The 20,738-nt window shown below is 42.6% G+C and overlaps 2 protein-coding genes across 2 annotated transcripts; both read right to left on the reverse strand.

The window, feature by feature from the left end:
* Positions 1–1,079: 1,079 nt before the first annotated feature.
* Positions 1,080–7,049, reverse strand: Tex43 (testis expressed 43). Its single transcript, XM_027400929.2, is given in 3 exon segments — positions 1,080–1,390; positions 3,812–3,920; positions 6,445–7,049. Coding segments are annotated over 3 exon segments (432 nt in total). The 5' UTR covers positions 6,558–7,049; the 3' UTR covers positions 1,080–1,180.
* Positions 7,050–7,666: 617 nt separating this feature from the next.
* On the reverse strand, positions 7,667–20,720 carry Phax (phosphorylated adaptor for RNA export). The gene is made up of 5 exons (XM_027400928.2): positions 20,566–20,720; positions 17,863–18,446; positions 14,197–14,317; positions 11,551–11,634; positions 7,667–8,523 (listed from the first exon to the last, which is right to left on the reverse strand). The coding sequence occupies exons 1-5, from the start codon at positions 20,659–20,661 to the stop codon at positions 8,254–8,256; spliced, it is 1,155 nt and encodes a 384-aa protein (XP_027256729.1). The 5' UTR covers positions 20,662–20,720; the 3' UTR covers positions 7,667–8,253.
* Positions 20,721–20,738: the final 18 nt, after the last annotated feature.

Below are 20,738 nucleotides of genomic sequence, written 5' to 3' on the forward strand. Positions count from 1 at the left end.
GTAGGGAATTCCAGATAACTTATTTTTTTCCCAACACAGGGCTTTCCTGTGTAGCCCTGGCCTGGAACTTGCTCTGTAGACCAGGCTGGCCTTGAACTCAAGAGATCTATCTCCCTCTGTCTCCCGAGTGCTGGAATTAAAGATGCACACCACCACCATCCAACTTCTCCAGCTACTTCTTTTTTCTTTTTTCTTTTTTCAGATTTATTTATTTACTATGTACACAGTGTTCTGCCTACATGTATCCCTGCAGGCCAGAAGATGGGACCAGATTTCATTACAGATGGTTGTGAGCCACCATGTGGTTGCTGCGAATTGAACTCAGAACCTTTGGAAGCACAGGCAGTGCTCTTAACCACTGAGCCATCTCTCCAGCCCCTCTCCAGCTATTTCTTAAGTTTTGGACTGAATTATGGGACAGAATGACAGTTATCACGAGTATGATGTTACAAACACAGACATGTCTGTGCTTTCCCACAATGTCAGAATTTATAAAACAACAAACTCTAAAGCCATGTTGGTTTCATCTGCTCTAGCTTGTCAAATAGTCCCAGCTTCCCTTGACAGCAGTGTTGGCAGACACAGGTTCTTTTATTCCAGTCTTAACAGCTAAGGTTAACTCTGGGTCACACAGCAGAAATCACACAGCAGATTCCCCCCTTCTCTCCCTGCCCCTCCCCGCTGTGTGTATGTGCACAAGTGTGTTATGGAATGGCCACAAGGAGTTAGAGGGACTGCAGCAGAATTAAGAGACCCAATGAGAGTCAAGCACAAAGCTGCCTCTGCTTCCCCAGTGCTGGGAGTAACAGAGTGCAGCCATCACCACCCGGACACAGCAATTTAGTTGAACCTATGGACTCACGGTAACTGGGACAGCAGGGCTGGATCTATCTATTGCTCTTTATCCACATATAAGTAGTTTTCTTCCTCTCCCACTCCACCTCAGATAGCCTACACACTGATGCCCTTTCTAAACCTTCAAAGATCTCTGTATTATGCTATTGACTTATAATCATAAAACAAACTTTTAAGCAAAATGCAATGAACTTAAGCACCCGAACTGAGACAGGGCAAGTGACTGAACTACTTTATTGTTTTATTCTTTTTAGTAGTAATGGGATTTTTACCCTAAGTCTGTTGTACATTAGGCAAGCACACCGCTACCCCCCAGGTTGATACATCAAATCAGTCGTCTCCTGAAGCCATGGGAGATCACAGTGCTCTGGTATTTGGAGAGAGGGGAATGCAAAGGAATGTCGGCAATCTTTATGTCCGGCAGGCCTTTCTTCAGGACGGCTTTCCGATCTTCCCCATGGCAAAGCCGCTCGCTGTAACCCCAGAACAGAGAATCTTCCAAGGGGCCAGCATAGATCCCACATGCTTCTGCTTGCTAAGAGAGAAAACACTGCTGAACAGCACCAGATGTCATTTTCATTTTGGGTTTAAAGACTTTTTTCTTTTCTTTTCTTTTCTTTTCTAGATTTATTTATTTACTTAAGCCAGGCAGTGGTGGCACATGCCTTTAATCCCAGCACTTGGGAGGCAGAGACAGGAGGAGCTTCCTGAGCTCCAGGCCAGCCTGAGCTAGTACCAGGAGAGGTTCCAAAGCTACAAAGAGAAACTCTGTCTCAAAAAACAAAACAAAAAACAAAAACAAAAACATTTATTTATTTAATGTACACTGGTGTTTTGCCTGTATATATTCTGTGTGAGGATGTTGGATGCCCTGGAACTGGAGTTACTGACAGTTGTGAGCTGCCATGTGGGTTCCGGGAATTGAACCCAGTTCCTCTAGAAGAGCAGCCAGTGCTCTTATCCTGTTGAGCCATCTCTCTAGCCCCTGCAATGCTATTTATTAAGCCATCAAATTCTATAAAATAGATCCCAATATTAAGATGGAAGAAAAGCTAGTTATGGTGGTACACACATTTAATCCCAGCATTTGGGAGGCAGAGTTAAGAGGATCTGAGTTCGAGGCCAGCCTTGTCTATAAGCAAATTCCAGGACAGCCAGGCATACATATACAATTCTCTCTCATCCTCTCTCTCTCTCTCTCTCTCTCCTCCTCTCTCCCTCTCTCTCTCTCTCTCTCTCTCTCACACACACACACAAAAAAAAAAAAACAAAATCGAAGAAAGTCAATAATAAGTGTATGTAGACTGGTATTTCATACCTGGGTTTTAATTTCTTTAGTGTTTTGTTTTGTATTAAGCAAAAACACATATCCCAGGCTGGGCAGTGGTGGTACATGCCTTTAATTCTAGCACTCAGGAGGCAGAGTTAGGCAGGATGGTTAGGGCTACACAGAGAAATGCTGTCTCAAAAATCAACAAACAAACCAAAGCAAAGCAAACAGCCCCCCAGTTTGTTTTGTTTTTTGAGACTGGTGTCTCTGTAGCTTTGGAGGTTGTCTTGAAATTCTCGAAGTAGACCAGACTGGCCTTGAACTCAGAGATCCACCTGTTTTTGCCTCCTAAGTGCTGGGATTAAAGGCGTGTGCCATCACCGCCCAGCAATTGAGCCATGTTTTAAAATTTATTTTACCCTATGTAAATATTTATAATTTCTAAGACTTCTTTTTGTCATGCCAAAACATTCTTATTCAATAGTAGCTATTTATTCTTTTGAAAATTTCAAATTATTATAATACATTCTAACTCTTCAAAGAAATAACTTACTAGATAGGTATGGTGGCTCCTGTCTTTAATCCTAGCACTGGGGAAACTGAAGCAGAAGGATAGCTGTTGTGATATTTTGTTTGTGTTCTGACAAAGCTTGCCTGGAGATCAGAGGGTGGAGCTAGAGTTAACCATAGAGTTGAGATCTGTACCGACAGACAGGAAATGATATGGCTGAGCAAAGAGAGGAAGTGATAAGGTGGGGCATAGACAGGAGCTTGGCCCTTTTTGGTCTGAGGAGTCGGAAAAGTAAGAGGTGACTGTGGCTGGCCTTTTACCTCTCTGATCTTTCGGCTTCTACCCTGCTATCTGACTCTAGGATTTCATATTAAGACTAACTAGGATCACACTTCAGATAGCCATGAGTTCAAAGCCAGCTTGGGCTATATAGTGAGTTCTAGGAGAATCTGGCTCCAGAGTTGAGAATTTGAGAGGGAGTGGTGAGAAGGAGGAGGAAGAGGAGGAGGGGAAGAGAGAAAGAAAGAGGGAGGGAAGAAAAGAGAGAGGAAAGAAGGAAGGAAAGAAGGAAGGAAGGAAGGAAGGAAGAGAGGGAGGGAGGGAGGGAGGGAGGAGAGGGAGGGGAGGGAGGGAGGGAGGGAGGGGAGGGCAGGGAAAAGAAGAGCCCTATAATGATCAATCTGAATTTGGAAAACGTTTTCAAATTGGCTAACAGCACTGAGTGGAGGAGTCTTACCTGTAGATCCAGCCCAGCTGTTTCCCTGGTTCTCTGAATATTTGTCACAATCTGAAAACGTAGCTCCTGTACTGCAGCTTTGCTAGTCATGACACCTGTGTTGAGTGTATGTGGCCTCAATTGCTATCATGTGGCCATTTTAAGTGGGTTATTTTTATGAGTATATGTGAAAATACATAGTTTTTTTTTTTTGCAGAGTTATATATGCCTTAGAGAGTATACTAAATTGGTTCTATTTTATTATCATGTTTAGATTATTTAGTGAGCATGTGTGGGCACATGTGAGCATGCGTGTGTGAGCAGGCCAAAGGGCCTCTTGCAGGAATCAGGTTTCTCCTTCCAGCCTGTGGGTCACAGGTCAGCCTCAGACTGTCATGAAAACACCTTCCTCTCTACCAGCCACAGGCAGCCTTTAACCTGAATATTTGTGAGAAAATACCTTCAGATTCACATTCCTGAATTTCATGTTTTCTTTCCAAGGCATAACGTAACGTGTTGGGATCATGCCTTGCTTTAGTGAGAACCGTGGTAAGTGAATTTCCTCACACCTGAAGATTAGGAAAGGAGAAAGGAGATTTTGTCAAGTTGTGTCCACATCATTCTACGACAACAGTTCTCAACCTGTGGGCCATGATGCTTTGGGGCGGGGCGGGGTGTGTGTGTGCAAACAACCCTTTCACAGGGGTCACTTACGACCATTGGAAAACACATTTATATCACGATTCGTAACAGTAGCAAAGTTATAGTTATGAAGTAGCAACAAAAATAACGTTATGGTTAGGGGTGACCACAACATGAGGAACTGTATTAAAGGATCGCAGCATTAGGAAGGTTGAGAATCACTGCTCTAAGAAATGGATGCAGTTGTGTTTATCACATCCTACAGCTGCAGGACAGAGAGCTATGCTACTGAGGTTCATCAAACAGCCAGCCAGCCAGCTGGGTGTGGTAGCTCAGGCCTTTAATCCCAGCAGTTGGGGAGCTAGAGGATTGCTGTGGAGACCATCCTACTCTACATATTGAATACTGGGCCAGCTAGGGCTAGGCGGAGACCCTTCCACAAAATAAACAAATCCAAGTATCACCAAGATCAAGTTAGGGCTAGGTATGAGTACTCCAACTACACATGTACATACCACCTGAATTTTTATTTTTATTTGGAGTGTGTGTGTATGTGTGTGCAAGGATGCCTTTCAAAGGCCAGAGTGGGCATTAGAGCCCCCTGGGCTGGAACTAGAGGCAGTTGTGAGCTCTCAATGTGGGTGCTAGGAACTGAACTCTGGTCCTTTGGAAGAACAAGCTGGTGCTCTGAACCACTGAGCTATCCCTCCAGCCCCTAGTCTGGTTTTAAGAGTGAACCTGTGGCTCAACAGTTAAGAGCACTGACTGTTCTTCCAGATGTCCTGAGTTCAATTCCCAGCAACCACATGGTGGCTCACAACCACCTTGAATGAGATCTGGTGCCCTCTGCTGGCGTGCAGGCAAAAGATTGTATACATAATAAATAAAATCTTTAAAAAAAAGTGAACCTGTGCTATGCTCTCCAACATGATCATGGACTAACCCTCTGACACCTTGAGCTTCTTATTAACTTTTCTATATGTTAATTGCCTTGACCATGGTGTCTCTTCACATGTAGCTAAGAAAGTAGCTAAGAAAAGTAGCTAAGACAAAACTCAAATTTACTGTACTCTTCTATGTCCTAGACTGAACAACACATGGGCAACAGAAAACCCAGGACTCACCAAGAGTTTGTGGTGGACATCTGTAATCCCAGCTATTTGGGAGGCAGAGACAGAGGCATCACAAACTCCACACCAGCACGGGGAATTTAAGCATACATACACTATCTCAGAAGCGGGAGGAAAGATTGAGTCAGAGGGCATGGAAAACACCACGTGAACGTGGCCCACCAACTCAACTAAGCAGGGCTCAGACTGAACTGGCAAGCACAAGGCCTACATGGTTCTACACCAGGTACTCTGTATATGTTATGGCTGTTAACTTGGTGTTTTTACGACTGCTAACAGTAAGAGCAGGTGTGTCTCTGACTATTTTGCCTGCTCTTGAGACTCTTTTCCTCCTATTGGGTTGCTTTGTTCAGCCTTGATATGAGAGTTTTGCCTTGTCTTACTGTATCATGTTTTGTCCTCTTAGGCTGTCCTCTCTTGGAGCCTTGCTCTTTTCTTAAGAGTAAATAGAGGAGTAAAAATAAAAAAAATCTGGGGGAGAGGGGAGGAAGGGGGCATTAGAAGTGGAGGGAAAGGAAACTGTGGTCAGAGTGTATTGTATGAGAGAAGAATCTACTTTCAATTTAAAAAAAAAAAAAAAAAAAACTTAGGCTGCAGCAGAGATGGCATGGCTGGGCAGTTAACAGCACTTGAGGACAGTCATGAGGACAGGGGTTCAGTTCCAGCACCCACATGGGGCTGCTCACAACTGCCTGTGGTTCCAGTTCCCTCCAAATCTGATACCCTTTCCTGGCCTCCAAGGACACAAACACACACCACATATATACACTGTGCTTGCCCATAAATCCATGCACACACACACATACATATAAGTAATGATTTTTTTAAATTAAAAAAACAAAAACAAAAACAAAAAACAAAACAGGGCTGGAGAGATGGTTCAGTGGTTAAGAGCACTGGTTGCTCTGCCGGAGGTCCTGAGTTCAATTCCCAGCAACCACACGGTGGCTCACAACCATCTGCATAATATGCATAATAAATACATAATACATATTCTAAAAAACAAACCCAGAAAAGTAACATTATGGGGCTGACAAGGACAGGGGATGCTGTTTAGGTGGTCTCTCTACCTTGCCTAGCATGGGTAAAACTTGGGTCCCATCTCTACCGCTTCTTAGTGGTGCATACCAGTATCCCTAGCACTCTGGAGGTAGCGGCAGATCAAGAGTCCAAGGTCATTCTCCGCTATATAAGTCAAAGCCAGCTTTGATTACATGAGACCATGTCTGGGGGTGTAATGGGGGAGGCTGGTGAAGCTCAATAGTAGATCACTTGCCTAGCTTGTGTGAGGCCCTGTACTGTCTAATACAACACAAGGAACCACTTGCCCAGACCCTGAGATTCTCACTTATTGGCAGGCTTAGATGTGTTCCCTGCTGCGCTGCTGTTGTCCAATTTCGGTAAAGCAGGACAGGCATCTTTTTCCAAAGCCATCACTGGCAGCAATGACAGAATTCTCACCTAGAACCTCATAAAGTCCAATTCTGAAACTGCAGCCGTTGATGTAACAATTGTCCTGCTAACACCACAGCAACCCTTAGAAGCTAAGAGTATGCAGCTCAGAGCTATTTTTAGTGTATGCCTCTGTGAAAAAAATTATCATCGATTAAAAAATGAGAACACGGGAGGGAGAGGGAGAAGGGACTTACATTTGAAACAAGTTTGTTCCCTAACTTGAACTAATAAAAAAAATAATAATAATAATAAAAAAATGAGAACACTTGGAGACATTTCCAATTTGACAAATATTGGACTAGAGCCTAAGGATATAGTTCAGTTGGTGGTATTTGCTTAGCATGACTGAACCTTAAGATTTATTTACTATGTATACAGTGTTCTTCTGACTGCATGTACACCTGCAGGCGGGAAGAGGGCACTAGATCTCATTACAGATGGTTGTGAGCCACCTTGTGGTTGCTGGGAATTAAACTCAGGACCTCTGGAAGAGCAGCAGTGCTCTTAAACTCTGAGCCATCTCTCCAGCCCTTAAATTCAATCTTGAACACTGTATAAACCAAGTGTGGTGGTGTATACCTGTAATCTCAGCATTTGGAAGAGGCTACATAGGGAATTTGAGGCCATCCTGGTCTACATAGTGAGTTCTAGGACAGCCAGAGGTACATATTGAGAATCTATCTCAAAAAAAGAAAAGCTGCTAATATTTGCTTTCAACAAATGGCAAGCAACTTCCATATAGAGTTAAGTTTCCAAGAGTGCTTGAAAGGGCTAGTGAGATATTTCAGCAAACAGAGATGTTTGAGGTGCAGGCCTTATAACCTTAGCCCACTTAAAAGGGGAAAAGATACCTGACTCCACAAAATTGCCCTTTGACCACCACATGCACACTGTGGTCACATGCATGGCCCCCACACCTCCATCCATCTCTCTCTCATGCACACAATAATAAATAGATTTTTAAAAATTGCCAAAAAGGAGTAAAAGCATGGTGGCATAAACTCATAATCTCAGCACTACTCAGGCAAGAGTAAGTCCATACCAAGATCCTGCCCACCCTATAGGAACAATTGGATATAAGAGCTTGAGCAATTTATGCATATTATGGCATATTTTAATGGAATGTGTTAAAACCAAAGCATAGTTCACCACAAAGACAAACCAGAAAATAAAAGCTTCTTAATGGCATGAAACAGTGAGCTGAACAGAGCAGGCGCAAGTAGAACTAGGCGTTAACAGTCACTACATGCAGCAGAATGAGCAATTAAAACTCATACTGGCCGGGCGTTGGTGGTGCACGCCTTTGATCCCAGCACTGGGGAGGCAGAGGCAGACGGATCTCTGTGAGTTCGAGGCCAGCCTGGTCTCCAGAGCGAGTGCCAGGATAGGCTCCAAAACTACACAGAGAAACCCTGTCTCCAAAAACCAAAAACCAAAAAAAAACAAAACAAAACAAAAACAAAACAAAACAAAACAAAAACAAAACCAAAAACCATGCTGTACACCTGTCAGACACTGCTGCCAGTGGCATCTGACTGCCCACATACAATTTTTACTTCAAACAAGAAACAAAAACAGCTTTCCTTTCTCCAGATTCAGTGCATACAGCAACCTCAGTAGAAACGGAAACTATTGTTTTTACAAAGGTCTATTCTTCAAAATGTTCAAAATATGCCTAAAAGATGTCCAAATCCTGAGGATGGTCCACCTCGATGGCTTCCTCAGCATCCAGCTTGGTTTCGCTAGGTCCTTCCTGGGCTTCATCAAGAGAGGCCAGGGCCTCATTAGTGTCACTTGCAAAAGTTTCTCGTGATGTATCATCATCTTCTTGAAAATTCAGACTTTTAATAGCTTGTTTCATTTTTTTCCCCAATAGCTGTGTTCTTCTTTTTCTAGCAGCTTTTTTATTTTCATATTCCTTTTGATTTTCAATGTAGAAAATGTCCTGAAATAAAAAGAACTTTGGCTAAAAATAACAAGCAAAAAAACCATTCCATATTATTTGTTATATAATGAGGGAGGCCTTTTATAATCATCTACTCACACACACACACACAAAAGAAGTACTAGTGATCCCATTACCAGAACAGAGTTCATGATATTAAGTGTCAACTACTATAGTCAAAACAATCTACTGTCAGATAGACCATGCTTATTCTACCCTAACACATCGGCCCACACATCCGTTTGCTAAAAGAGGAACTACCACAGGGAAATTTTGCTTAGAACTTAAACTATAACTGATAACACACACACACACACACACACACACACACACACACACACACACAAAAAAAAAAAAAAAAAAAAAAAAAAACCAGATTAAAGATGTACTAACTTTGAAACATCCTAACTATATATGACTACCTGTGCTACAAAATTAAACTGACCTATGTAAGAACATACCACTTGCAAAATGTAATAATTCCATCTCTTATAAAAAATATTATTGCAGGGGCTGGAAAGATGGCAGTTAAGAGTACTTGCTGCTTTTCTAGAGGACCTGGGTTCAGTTCCCAACACCACTAGTTGGCTTACAACTACCTGTAACTCCAGTTTCAGGAGATCTAACCCTCCCCCTAGGGCTGAGAGCACTGTACACAAATGGTATGTACATACATGCAGGCAAACACTCACACACATATAAAATAAAAACAAAACTGAGGAGCACAGTGCTTCTTAACACTGGCACTACTGAGTTCCTAGGCTGGGTATGTAGCCTTTACCCACTACAGGTAGTATATAGCTACCCCATCCCAAATTGTGAAGGGCCAAAATGATTTTTGAGGAGGAAAATCAATACAAATAAATATATGCTTGTTAGGAAACAGTCTCACTATACTGCCATGGCTAGCCTGGAACTCACTATGTAGATCAGGCTGGCCTCAGATTGTGAGGATCCTCCTGCCCCTGCCTCCCAAATGCTGAGATTGCAGGTATGTAATCCTGTAATCCTTAAAACTACATGGTGGTTTCCAGAGGTAAAATGCATTTTTACTTTAATTTATTAAACATCTGGATCTAAAAAACAAAACAAAAACAACAACAAAACACTAATGTTTGGCAATGCAGTAAATGGTTTTGAATTCCCTTTCCCAACAAACATTGCAAGTCTCATTATAAGGAAACTGTGGGTGGATCATTCAGCACCCAGGAAGCACAGGCCAGTCAAGGTTACACAGTGAGACCCCTGTCTCAAAAACAAACTATTACTTCCCCCCCACCCCAAACATGAACACATGCATGCACACTTATTCCTCTTTTACTTTTGAGATGGGATTTTACTATATAGTCCTAACAGCCTCAAATTCTCAGACATCTGCCTGCCTCTGACTCCTTTATATTTTCTATTTTCTACACTGAAGTATTAAAGGTTCCCAAATAAGGATAAGCAATAAGCAAAAACCCCAAAGAAAACAAAAGAGAAAGAAAAAGGGAGGGATGAAGGAAAAGAGGTAGAGGAAAGCAGGCTGGGGAGATACCTCAGTGGATACCAATCCCGATGAGCAATTCAATCACTCATACCTTTAATCCCAGCCCTAGAGAAGTATATAAAAGACAGGAGCCCAGTGTCTCAGGCTGCATCCTGAGATTTAATCTCTAGCCATGCTGAGGAAAGGCTTGGTGGAGAACTCATGGAGATAAGATCAGCCCTTTCTTTTCTTTTTTTTTGGTTTTTTGAGGCAGGGTTTCTCTGTGGCTTTGGAGACTGTCCTGGAACCAGCTCTTGTAGACCAGGCTGGTCTCGAACTCACAGAGATCCGCCTGCCTCTGCCTCCTGAGTGTTGGGATTAAAGGCGTGCGCCACCAACGCCCAGCAGATCAGCCCTTTCAACCTCAGGTAGAGGTCAGAGCTAATGGCTCAGCTGCTTTGCTTTCTGTAGGCTTAGTCAAGCTTTAATAAATAATAAATATCACCACACACCAGGACCAACGTGCTGGAAAGAAACTCCTCACACCAGCTGTCCTCTCATCTCCACACAAATGCTATGGCATACGTACACTCCCATCCACAATGTAAACCAAACCAAACTAACAAAAAGCCAAAACAAAACAGAAAGCCCTACTCAGCAAGCCTGGTTTTGGCTTCCAAATGACTCTCATCAATGTGGCAATTAAAGGAGTAGTTGCAGTATCATGTGGATAGCATATATGTGGAATGGCAAATGCTTTTACCATTGGAGACATCTAGTCAGCCTTACATTTGACATTTAAGAAATTCAATCTTTTCTTTATTGAACTTGGGTTTTTGTGCATACTAAGCACATGCTACACTACTATACCCTAGTTCTCAAATTCACTTCTATTGCACCTGTAAAATTTTTTCATTACATTTGTGTGTGTGCATGCTGTGCACATGTGTGCTGTGGTAGGTAGGTCAGTTCTGCAGTTCCACCATGTGTGTCCTAGGACTAAACTCAGGTTGTATGCCTTGCTGGCCAGCTCTTTTAGTCACTGAGCCCTCTTGTCAGCCCTACTCATGTTCTTAAAACTGATTCTCAAAAAGCTAGACTAGCCAGGCAGTGGTGGTACACGTCTTTAAACCCTGCACTTGGGCGACAGAGGCAGAGGAAGGCAGATCTCTGTGAGTATGAGGCCAGCCTGGTCTACAAATTGAGTTTCAGGACAGCCAAGACTATTACAGAGAAACCCTGTCTCAAAAACAAAACAAACAAAACAGAAAGAAAAGGAGGCTTAGTAGAGTTCAAAAAGAACTATGCATCTTTTTTTCTCCTCTTTCTGAGACAAGATCTTTATGTAGCTCTGTCTGGCTTCTCCTGCCTCTACCCAAGTGCTGGGATTAAAGGCATGTACTATCAAGCCTGGCTCTCCTTTATCTTTTGAAATAGGATCTTTCCTGGGATGCAGCAATTCTCCTGTCTCTGCTTCTGGGTGTTGGGATTACAAATGTGTGCCCAAAATCTGGCTTTTTGATGCATCATAAAGCCTGGGACACAGTCATTGTCATTACCTTAATTTGTTCTTCACTGATGCTAGGAGTGTTTTTCAGGAGATTCAGGAAAACCCCACCAGGTGTTCTTCTTCGACTACCATTCTACAAAAATAAATGAAAAAAAATTATTCTACAGACACTTCCATAGGCAATTTTTTTGATACTATTTCAAATTAATTCTTTGACAACTGCACATGTGAAGACTGACTACTTATTAACAGTGCTGAGACAGAAGTTAGGGCCTTTGTCACGCTAGGAAAGTACTTAGTCACTGACTACAATCCTGGCTCCCAGACCATGGCTCTACGAATGATCAGGACATATTTGAATAGAGGTATGATTATGGAGTCAGCCAGAACCAGATTTGAAACCCAGATCTGATTCTGGTTCTTTTTAAGAATCTTAGATTTAAATATGTACTCTAAGATTGATATATATATATATCTATATCTATACATATATATATATATCTCACTGCTTCCCAATGCTCATAATGAACTATTTCCCAATACTTTTAAAGCTGTCACAAACACTGAATTAACAAATAGGGCATATTTTGCACAAGACTGGGTTTTAATTAACCACTGAAGTGAAAACAACAAATCAAAAACCAAACAAACAAACAAAATGCATGCACACACATACAGATTCATTAATACTGGACTAATGGCCAAAAGCAGTATAAATCATTGTTAAATGAAGCTTAGCGAATCATTTTTTCCTTAAGGCATGCCACAGTCCTCCTGAATTTACAAGTGCTAGTCAGTACCCTCATACTACCCATGGAGGGCCAGCTAGCCACCAGAAAATAAAGCACAAAAATACGAAACACGTGGTACTATGTAAGAATACCTTGAGAAGGACACTAGCTCGCAGAGCAAGAGGCAAAACTCTGATTCATTGTATTAGCTCTGTCTGGCTAGAATGCAATGCGCACATTAAAGACCTCTAAGAACTATTTTATTAAAAGTAAAAAGTCAAATTTGAGCACAATTTATTGCCCATGAGAACTGCTCACAGTTCTTCTCTAGTCTTATGGTTTGAATGAGAATGGCCCCATAGGCTCATGTTTGAATGCTTGGTGCCAGCTAGTGGAATTGTTTGGGAAGAATTAGGAGAAATGGCGGGCCTTGTTGGAGGACACTGAGCACAGGCTCAGTGTCTCTCTCTGTCTCATGTCTATGTCTTAATATGTGAGCTCTTAGCTACTGCTTCAGTGCCTTACCCACCTGTGACTATACTCTCAGACTCTAACCTGAAATGCTAAGTCCCAATTTAAATGTTTTTTATAGGTTGCCTTGATCATGGTGTTTTAGCACAGCAATAGGAAAGTAACTATGTATGTATGTAACCGTATGTCCTAGTCTCTCATTGATTTTATTCAGTCACAAAGACCCCCTTGTACCTATCGGATACTCGACAGATTTTAGGTCAACTGTACAAGGTTGAAGCCCACCTTTTATTTAGTCCAATGTGGATTTTCTTACATTACGTTTTAATTTTGAGCCAGGTATGTGGGGCACAGCTTTGATTCCAGTACTCAGAGGCAGGTAGATCTCTGAGTTTGAGGCTACTTGGATCTACAGAGTGAGTTTAAAGGCAGCCAAGGATACTTAGCAAGAACCCCATCTCAAAAACAAAGAAAAATAATTTTTTAGTTTTGAAAAGATCACATTAAAAAATACCATGTACCTTGAGTATTCTTGGCATCCTGCCAAACTTGGAACCCAGGGCAAATTCTTGCTCACTTTGAGCATTTCTGGCCCTAACAGGTATCTCTCACATCTTCCATGCTGTAACACACCCTGCCTATTCTTGCAGTAGGTACTGCTTCACCTGTTGAGCCTGTTCAGATCTCCACCCTGACCACTTGTTTACACTTCTCTGCTTACACCTTCATTTGATCTATTTCTTTTCCCTTAGGGCATATACTTGCTAATACACTTTAGTTATTACTTACTCTTAAAATTTTTACATTAATTTTTTTCAAGAAATGCCACAGCATATATGTGGAGGTCAGTAGACAACTTGCAGAAGCTGACTGGCTGTTCCATGCCATGGCTCCACCATGAGTGGAACTAGGAATGAACTCAGATCATCAAGCTTGGCAGCAAATCCCTTTATCCACTAAGTCATTTCATTTTTTTTGAGAAAGGGTCTCATTATGTAGGCTGGTGAGTCTTAAACTTACTAGGTAGGCCAGCTCAGCAATCCTCCTGTCTCTGCCTCTCAAGTGCTGGGATTATAGGCATGTGTCACCATGGCTGGCTTTATAATTACTGCAATAAACTGAGTTTTTCTTGTCTTCAACCTCAATAGCTCTCAATACAAAGCAAGCTTTCAATAATTATTCAAAGAGGATATATCAAAAGTGCACTTGAATTCACATCTCCATATTCAGTAGAACAGTATTAACTCACTGGAACATAAAGTTTTCTTTAAAAAAAAAAAATACAGCTGGGTGATGGTGTCACATGCCTTTAATCCCAGCACTTGGGAGACAGAGGCAGGTGGATTTCTGTTAGTTGGAGGCCAGCCTGGTCTACAGGGAGAGTTCCTGACAGCCAGGGTTACACAGAGAAATGCTGTTTCAAAAAAACCAAAACCAAAATCAAACAAACAAAACCCCCCAAACCAAATCTAGAAACAGTAAAGCAGTCTTACCATTATAAAAAGACCACCATTCTGCTCAACTTCAGCAGTTTCCATCAAAAGTTCAATGGCTTTTTTGGTCCCAATTATCCTCACTACTCGGGCTATCAGGTCTTTCTTTGGTTCCTGTAACCTGTTGAGAACACAGAACAACTTAGTACTTGTTAAATCTACTTTAATCCCCAAGACTAGTTCTCAACTAGAACAGTCTTACTGACAACACCTGCTTTTTCTAAATCTGCATCCATTAACGGTGGAGTCACTAACATGGAACAACCTGCTCTTCAGTCACAAAAAAAGGATGTTAACCTCAAGTTCCACATCAACTCTTAAACTAAGGCTCTTCATTTGCCTTGCTGGATTATGGTAGTTCTCAAAATAATCGATGCAGAACAAGGTGAATGAATTCAACTCTAAATGTAAAGACAAATAACAAATAACAGACATATAGTATGTTTTCAGTTATTATGCTTCCAAATTAACCTTCCAACATCTATAAATGATTTCTTACAGTTCAATCCTAATGGCCTTACCTTATCTGCACACATCAATTCTTTCAAATGTTAGACACACTATTTTCATTCTACTTTTCAGAGTAGCCGGAAGTAGTGCTTCACAAGGAGTCCCAGCACTCAGGAGGCAGAAACAGGGAGATTTCTGTGAGTTGAGGCCAGCCTGGTCTACACATTGAGTTCCAGGACAGGCAAGACTACATAGTAATACCCTGTTTCAAAAAACAAAAAATAAAATACAGGGAGCTTGAGTAGCTCTTCTAACTGGGTCAGACAGGGTCCATGGCTCCCAGAAATAAGAAAAACAGTGCAGAAGCCTTTTCAGTTTCCAATCAGACTCAGACCTTGGTTTCTCCTCACAGGAGGCAATGTAATACTGTGGGAAAGGCACCTGAAAGGAGGAGCAAGTGACCAAGGTTCAGCTTCAGGTCCGACCTTCACAAAGTTGATAACCTTGTGCAAGCCAGGTAAGTGTACTGGGCCTGAGTTTCCTAGGGGGACTCTGATTCATAAATTCTACATTTCTTCAGAATATAAACTCCACACTTCTTATTAAATGTTTTCCATGTATAAGTGTACTGCTTGCATGTATGTCTCATTTGATACCCAGGAGGCCAGAAGAGGATGCTAGATCCCCTGTAATTAGACTTGAAGACCAGACTGATTTTTTACTTTTTAAAAAGATTCTATTTTTATTTTTTGTGTATGAGTGTTTTGCCTGTATGTGTGCATGTGCACCATGTGCACACAATGCCCACAGAAGCCAAAAGTGAGTGCTGGATTGCCTGTGACTCGAGTTACAGATGGCTGTGATCTGCCACGTGGGTACTGGGAATCGAATCTGGATCCTCTGGAAGAACAGCCAGTGCTCCTAATGCTCCTAACTAATGAGCCATCCCTCCAGCCCCCAAATATCTTCACTATTAAAAAGAAAAACAAACAAACAAAAACAACAAAAACAAAACAAAACCCAAAACTAACCAGTACTGGTGTTGCCTGAAACACTTGTTTCCCTAACGGCATACTATTTTCAAATACTAGTGACTTAGAGCTAATAAACATTAATTAGAATCTGAGCCTGTGAAAAAATGCATGAATTGTCAATTTAGTATCTGCCAAACAATTCTATTTACCCCAAAGAAATGAAAATATGGTCAAGGATTTGCAAGCAAAGGTTGTTAACAGCATTATTCATAATAAATAAATGTAGACTACCCATCCAGTCCAGAGATATGTAAGTCTCTACACATCCAATAAAACTGCAGTGTCAAGAATATGGTGGTTGAGTGCCTGTAATCCCAGCCCTTGGGAGGTAGAGGCAAGAGGATCAGAGTTTAAAACCCATCTTGTTACAAGGTAAATTTGAGGCTGGCCTGAGCTGTGGGAGACCAAACAAAACATCCAAATAAAAAAGCGACACTTTTCATTTACAAATTAAGAAAATAAATAGCTAGGCATAGCGAGTGGCGCATGCCTTTAATCCCAGCACCTGGGAGGCAGAAGCAAGCAGCTCTCTTGTAAATCTGAGACCAGTATGGTCTACACAGCAAGTTCCTAGGACTGGCTTTATCTCAGGGTTCCTTCATCAATGCAACAATTCAATCTCAGCCGAGTGTTGGTGGCGCACACCTTTAATCCCAGCACTCGGGAGGCAGAGGCAAGCAGATCTCTGTGAGTTCGAGACCAGCCTGGTCTACAAGAGCTAGTTCCAGGACAGCCTCCAAAGCCACAGAGAAACCCTGTCTTGAAAAACCCCCCAAAAAAATAAATAAATAAATAAATAAAAAAATTCAATCTCAAAAAAGAAAAAAAAAGGGGGGTGTAAAAGCATTAGTTTCTGCTACAACATAGTTCATAATAAAACTGAAGGCGGGCAGCAGTGACCCCTGTGGATCTCTGTGAGTCTGAGGGCAGCCTGTTCTACCCTACAACTCCTTCCAGGACAGTAGAGCTGCACAGTGAAACCCTGCCTCAAACAAACAAACAAACAAACAAACCAAAAAGAAAAGAGTAGCCAGGCATGGTGGCAAATGCCAGTACTCAGGAGGCAGAGGCAGGTGGATCTCTTGAGTTCAAGGCCAACTTGGTCTACAGAGCTACGGAGAGAAACACTATCTTGGGGGGGAAGGAAACTACAAATCAGATACTGCACGGCTGCATCTGTATGACAAATTTACTAGGGCAGAAAAGCATACTTGTCTGGGAAAGAGAATTAGGATATTAATAGTAAACGGACAAACCGATGAGGACACAAAAGATTTTACTGGGTGATGGAGAGAAAGATTTTAAAAGCAAAGGTTGTAATAAATAATAAAGTAATGGTCATAAAACTGGGCAATTTGTCTCCATAAAAAATCAACACCTGAAAATGAATGACTGTCATATTAACATAATAGCTATGTTATTTTTCAACTTAAGAGTAACATTAAAAATTTTACATCCATCTGTGTGGGTGTGTGTGTACCATGGCAGAAATGTGGAGGTCAGAGGACAACTTGCAGGAGTCAGTTCTCTACTTGTACCACATAGGACCGAGGATTAAACTGGCACCAGGCTTGATGACAAGAGCCTAAATCAGCTGAGCCATCTTGCCAGCCCCCTCTGGGTTTTTGTTTGTTTGTTTGTTTTTTCCTTTTGAGACTGTATCTCATCTAGCCCAGGCTGGCATCAAGCTCCCTATGTAGCTGAGAATGATTTTAAACTTCCATCTCATTAGTACTGTGATTACAGGCATGCAACACTCTGCCCAGTTTATGGGGTGTTAAGGATTGAACTTGGGATCTCATGCATGTTAGGCAAGCACTGTACCAACTGAGCTACGTGTCCAGCTCAACGTTATCTTTAAAAAGACACAAATTCGAGCGTAGTCAAATATGCTCTGGGTTAATTCCTTTAAGAAAAACAAAACAAAACCTCAGCCAGGTATAGCATACACCTTTAATCCCAGCTCTGAGAGGCAGAGGCAGAGGCAGAGGCAGGTCGATCTCTGTGAGTTTGAGGAGATCCTGGTCTACAAAGCAAGCTCCAGGCAGCTAAGACTATTGGGAGACCCTAAAACCAAACGAACAAATAATCAAAGAAAAAAAAAAAAAAAACAGTCAAAAAGGAATGCATTTAGCATCTACTTTGCTTCCTGTAAATACAAGATATGTGGACAAGTGCTTACCTGAAAGCAATTTCATCAGCCACTTTCTCTTGAGAGTCATCTTCGGTGATCTCATAGCGGCCTTTGTAGTTCATTTCTACTCTGTTGCCCAGTCTGTCTTTGACAGGCCGTTTCCGTTTGAGATGACCTTGCCCATTCTCTTCTTCCTTTGACCCCGGTTTTTTATCACCATGCATATATTCATCTAGATCTTTGTCTAATTCTTTTGTGGACTCTTGAGACTCCCGCTTAAGTTTCTTAGCAAGCAAATAATTGTAGGTCTCAGACTGCCTGCTTCTGTCAAGGGTACCTTCCATTCCCAGGATGCCAAGTTCAATGGCCACCGCATCTTGATTTTGTTCCTGGAGCACAGCACCCCAAATATTGTTCACCTTCCTCCCTCCATTGAGAGCTGTTTTCTGACTGCTCTGGCCAAACGGAAAAGGCTCTGGTTTGGGAGGAGGGTTAAGACATTTCTGTCGCTTCCGTTTCCAAAGAGAGCAGTCTTCATCTGAATCCACACTCTCCTCACTGGAATCCACATTTTTAACAGTCCGATAATGTGACACTGGTGCACAAGCAACACTGTCCCCACCTAGCACTTTCTGCAAGTGAAAGAAAGCAGAGTCATTTCCACAAAGCATTAATTCCACCTACCGTGGGCTATTTTTTACAGTGATGTAGGTATTACGAATGCCTGTCATCCCAGCATTCCAGAAGCAGGAGGACCGGAAGCTTAAGGACGACTTAGGTTACACAGTGGGTTCAGGCCTGTCTGAGGGGCATGCAGACTTTTATTAAGGAGAAAAGGTTGGAGGAGAAAGAGTGTACCGGAGATTCCACTGGAGCATCCAAAAACAATCTCTCTCCAAAGACAGCTGACACTAATAATCTAGTCTCTATTAAATTAACTTGGTGCTGGAAGATTGCCTCCTAAAAATTTACCAAAGCCTTTACTTCTCATCCTCAAAGACCACATCTGTGAGAATGACATACACAATAATTGTTACTGGCAGTTAGGACAAAGTTTGTTATCTTTCCCTCCAAAAATATATTTTCTAGTTGAATGTATCAACTTCCTTTATATGGTTCTGTGGCCATTCCTTTAAGACATGATGGTATCAATCCCAGCACTCTTGGGAGGCAGAGGCAGACAAATCTCTGTAAATTCAAGACCAGCCAGATCTACATAGCGAAGACCCTATGGGGGGGGGTGTAAAAAATTAATGGTAAGCTCCTATGGGAAGAATCCCAGAAGTATTACTTTTAACTGCAGGTTTCATCAGGTGTAGTAGTGCACACCTTTAATCACAAGGCTAAGGCAAGAGGATCCTGGTTTTGAGGACACTTTGGGCTATGAAAAGAGACCCTGTCCCCAAACAAACAAAAACAAAACTCCTCAAAATTCAGATTTCACAGCATTATGTTAACCAAATTATTAAGGCTTAAAAAAGAGGATTGAAAATAAGATCCTAGTATTAGTTTCCTAAAACAACTACATGTGAAGATTTAACCACCACATAATAACTACACAAATTTATGCGGTACAATATGATGCTTCAATATATGTATATATTTCATAATGATCAAATTAGGGTTGTTAGCTTATCTATCACTGAACATTTATCATTTCTTTATGGTGAAAAAGACTTTATGGTGAATAAAATCTTTTTATTGGGGGGGAGAGGATATATGTGAATTACACTTGACTTATGCCTCCTGCATGCTAGGCAAGCACTCTATAATTGAGATTTACCCCACTCCCTAGTTATTTAGAAATATATGCTACTGTTAACTAGTCACCCTACTATGCAAGAGAGTCCTGAGTTTATTTCTTCTAATTGTAATTTTACCCTCAATCTTGGCTTTCTTTCTATACTAAACACAAAACCAAGCATTTATTGAATTCCTCTTAGGCATTTAAAATGAGCGAGATGACTTAAGGCAGTAGATGAATAGTCTTCCAGCAATAGCCGCTGGCAACATTGGCCAAGCCTTACAGTGTGCAGCACTCGCATCACACCCTTACATTACACCCTGAGCAGTGAGTGCATCATGCCAGTCCCACCTGAAAACCAAAACGGCAGTTAAAACACTGCGGATAGCGGCGGTGGTAAGGATTGGGTGCGGGAAGCCGGGCTTTTTAAGGAGTAACAGAAGGTCCCAGAAAATTAGGAAGCTGCCTAGAGTGGTGGTGCACTGTGATCTCCGAGCACTTGTGGGGTATAAGGGGCAGGACGACAGTTTAAGGGCCCGATCAGCCGTAGGATACATATCGAGATGCCGTCTACAACCCTGAGCAGCTGAAACAAAGCCTGGTGCCTCCACACTGGTACGTGGAAGCTGACCAAACTCGGGGGTGGGGGGATGGTGGAGACAACACACACCGGGCCCCGGGTACGCAAGGAGCTCCCTGTCCGCCAGGAACAACAACAAAAAGAGCATCCGAGGCAGTCTCAGCTCTCTGTCCCCACGTTCCGTTTTGGGCGGAATCTGTGTCCAGGGGCGGCTGTGCAGGGCCGGGGAAGTGTGCAGAAGCAGGAGCCGCCAGCGAGGGGATGTTCGCCTGTTCGGGAGGCCGCGAGGCCGGCGGCTCCGCGGGGTCGAGTCTCCGCCGGGGCCCCACAGCCTCCGACTCGCCGCATCCCGAGGCCGCCCGCGCCCCTCCTGCCGGCCGCGCTCCCCCGGTGTCCGGCCCGGTCTCCCGCGCGCCCTCTCGCTCACCGCCATTTGCACCGGCCTGTCGCTGGGTACGACCGTCATGTCGGAATCCGAGTCGGAAAGCTGCCCGTCTTCCATGTCGCCAGCTTCCAGCGCCATCTTCCCGCGGCGCGCAGGGTCAGGAGAGCGCTTCCGGCGGACGGAGGGGAGGCCCGATGGCCGTGCTCCGGCGCCCC

This window comes from Cricetulus griseus, chromosome 2 (assembly GCF_003668045.3).
Source record: "Cricetulus griseus strain 17A/GY chromosome 2, alternate assembly CriGri-PICRH-1.0, whole genome shotgun sequence".
Classification (NCBI taxonomy): Eukaryota; Metazoa; Chordata; class Mammalia; order Rodentia; family Cricetidae; genus Cricetulus; species Cricetulus griseus.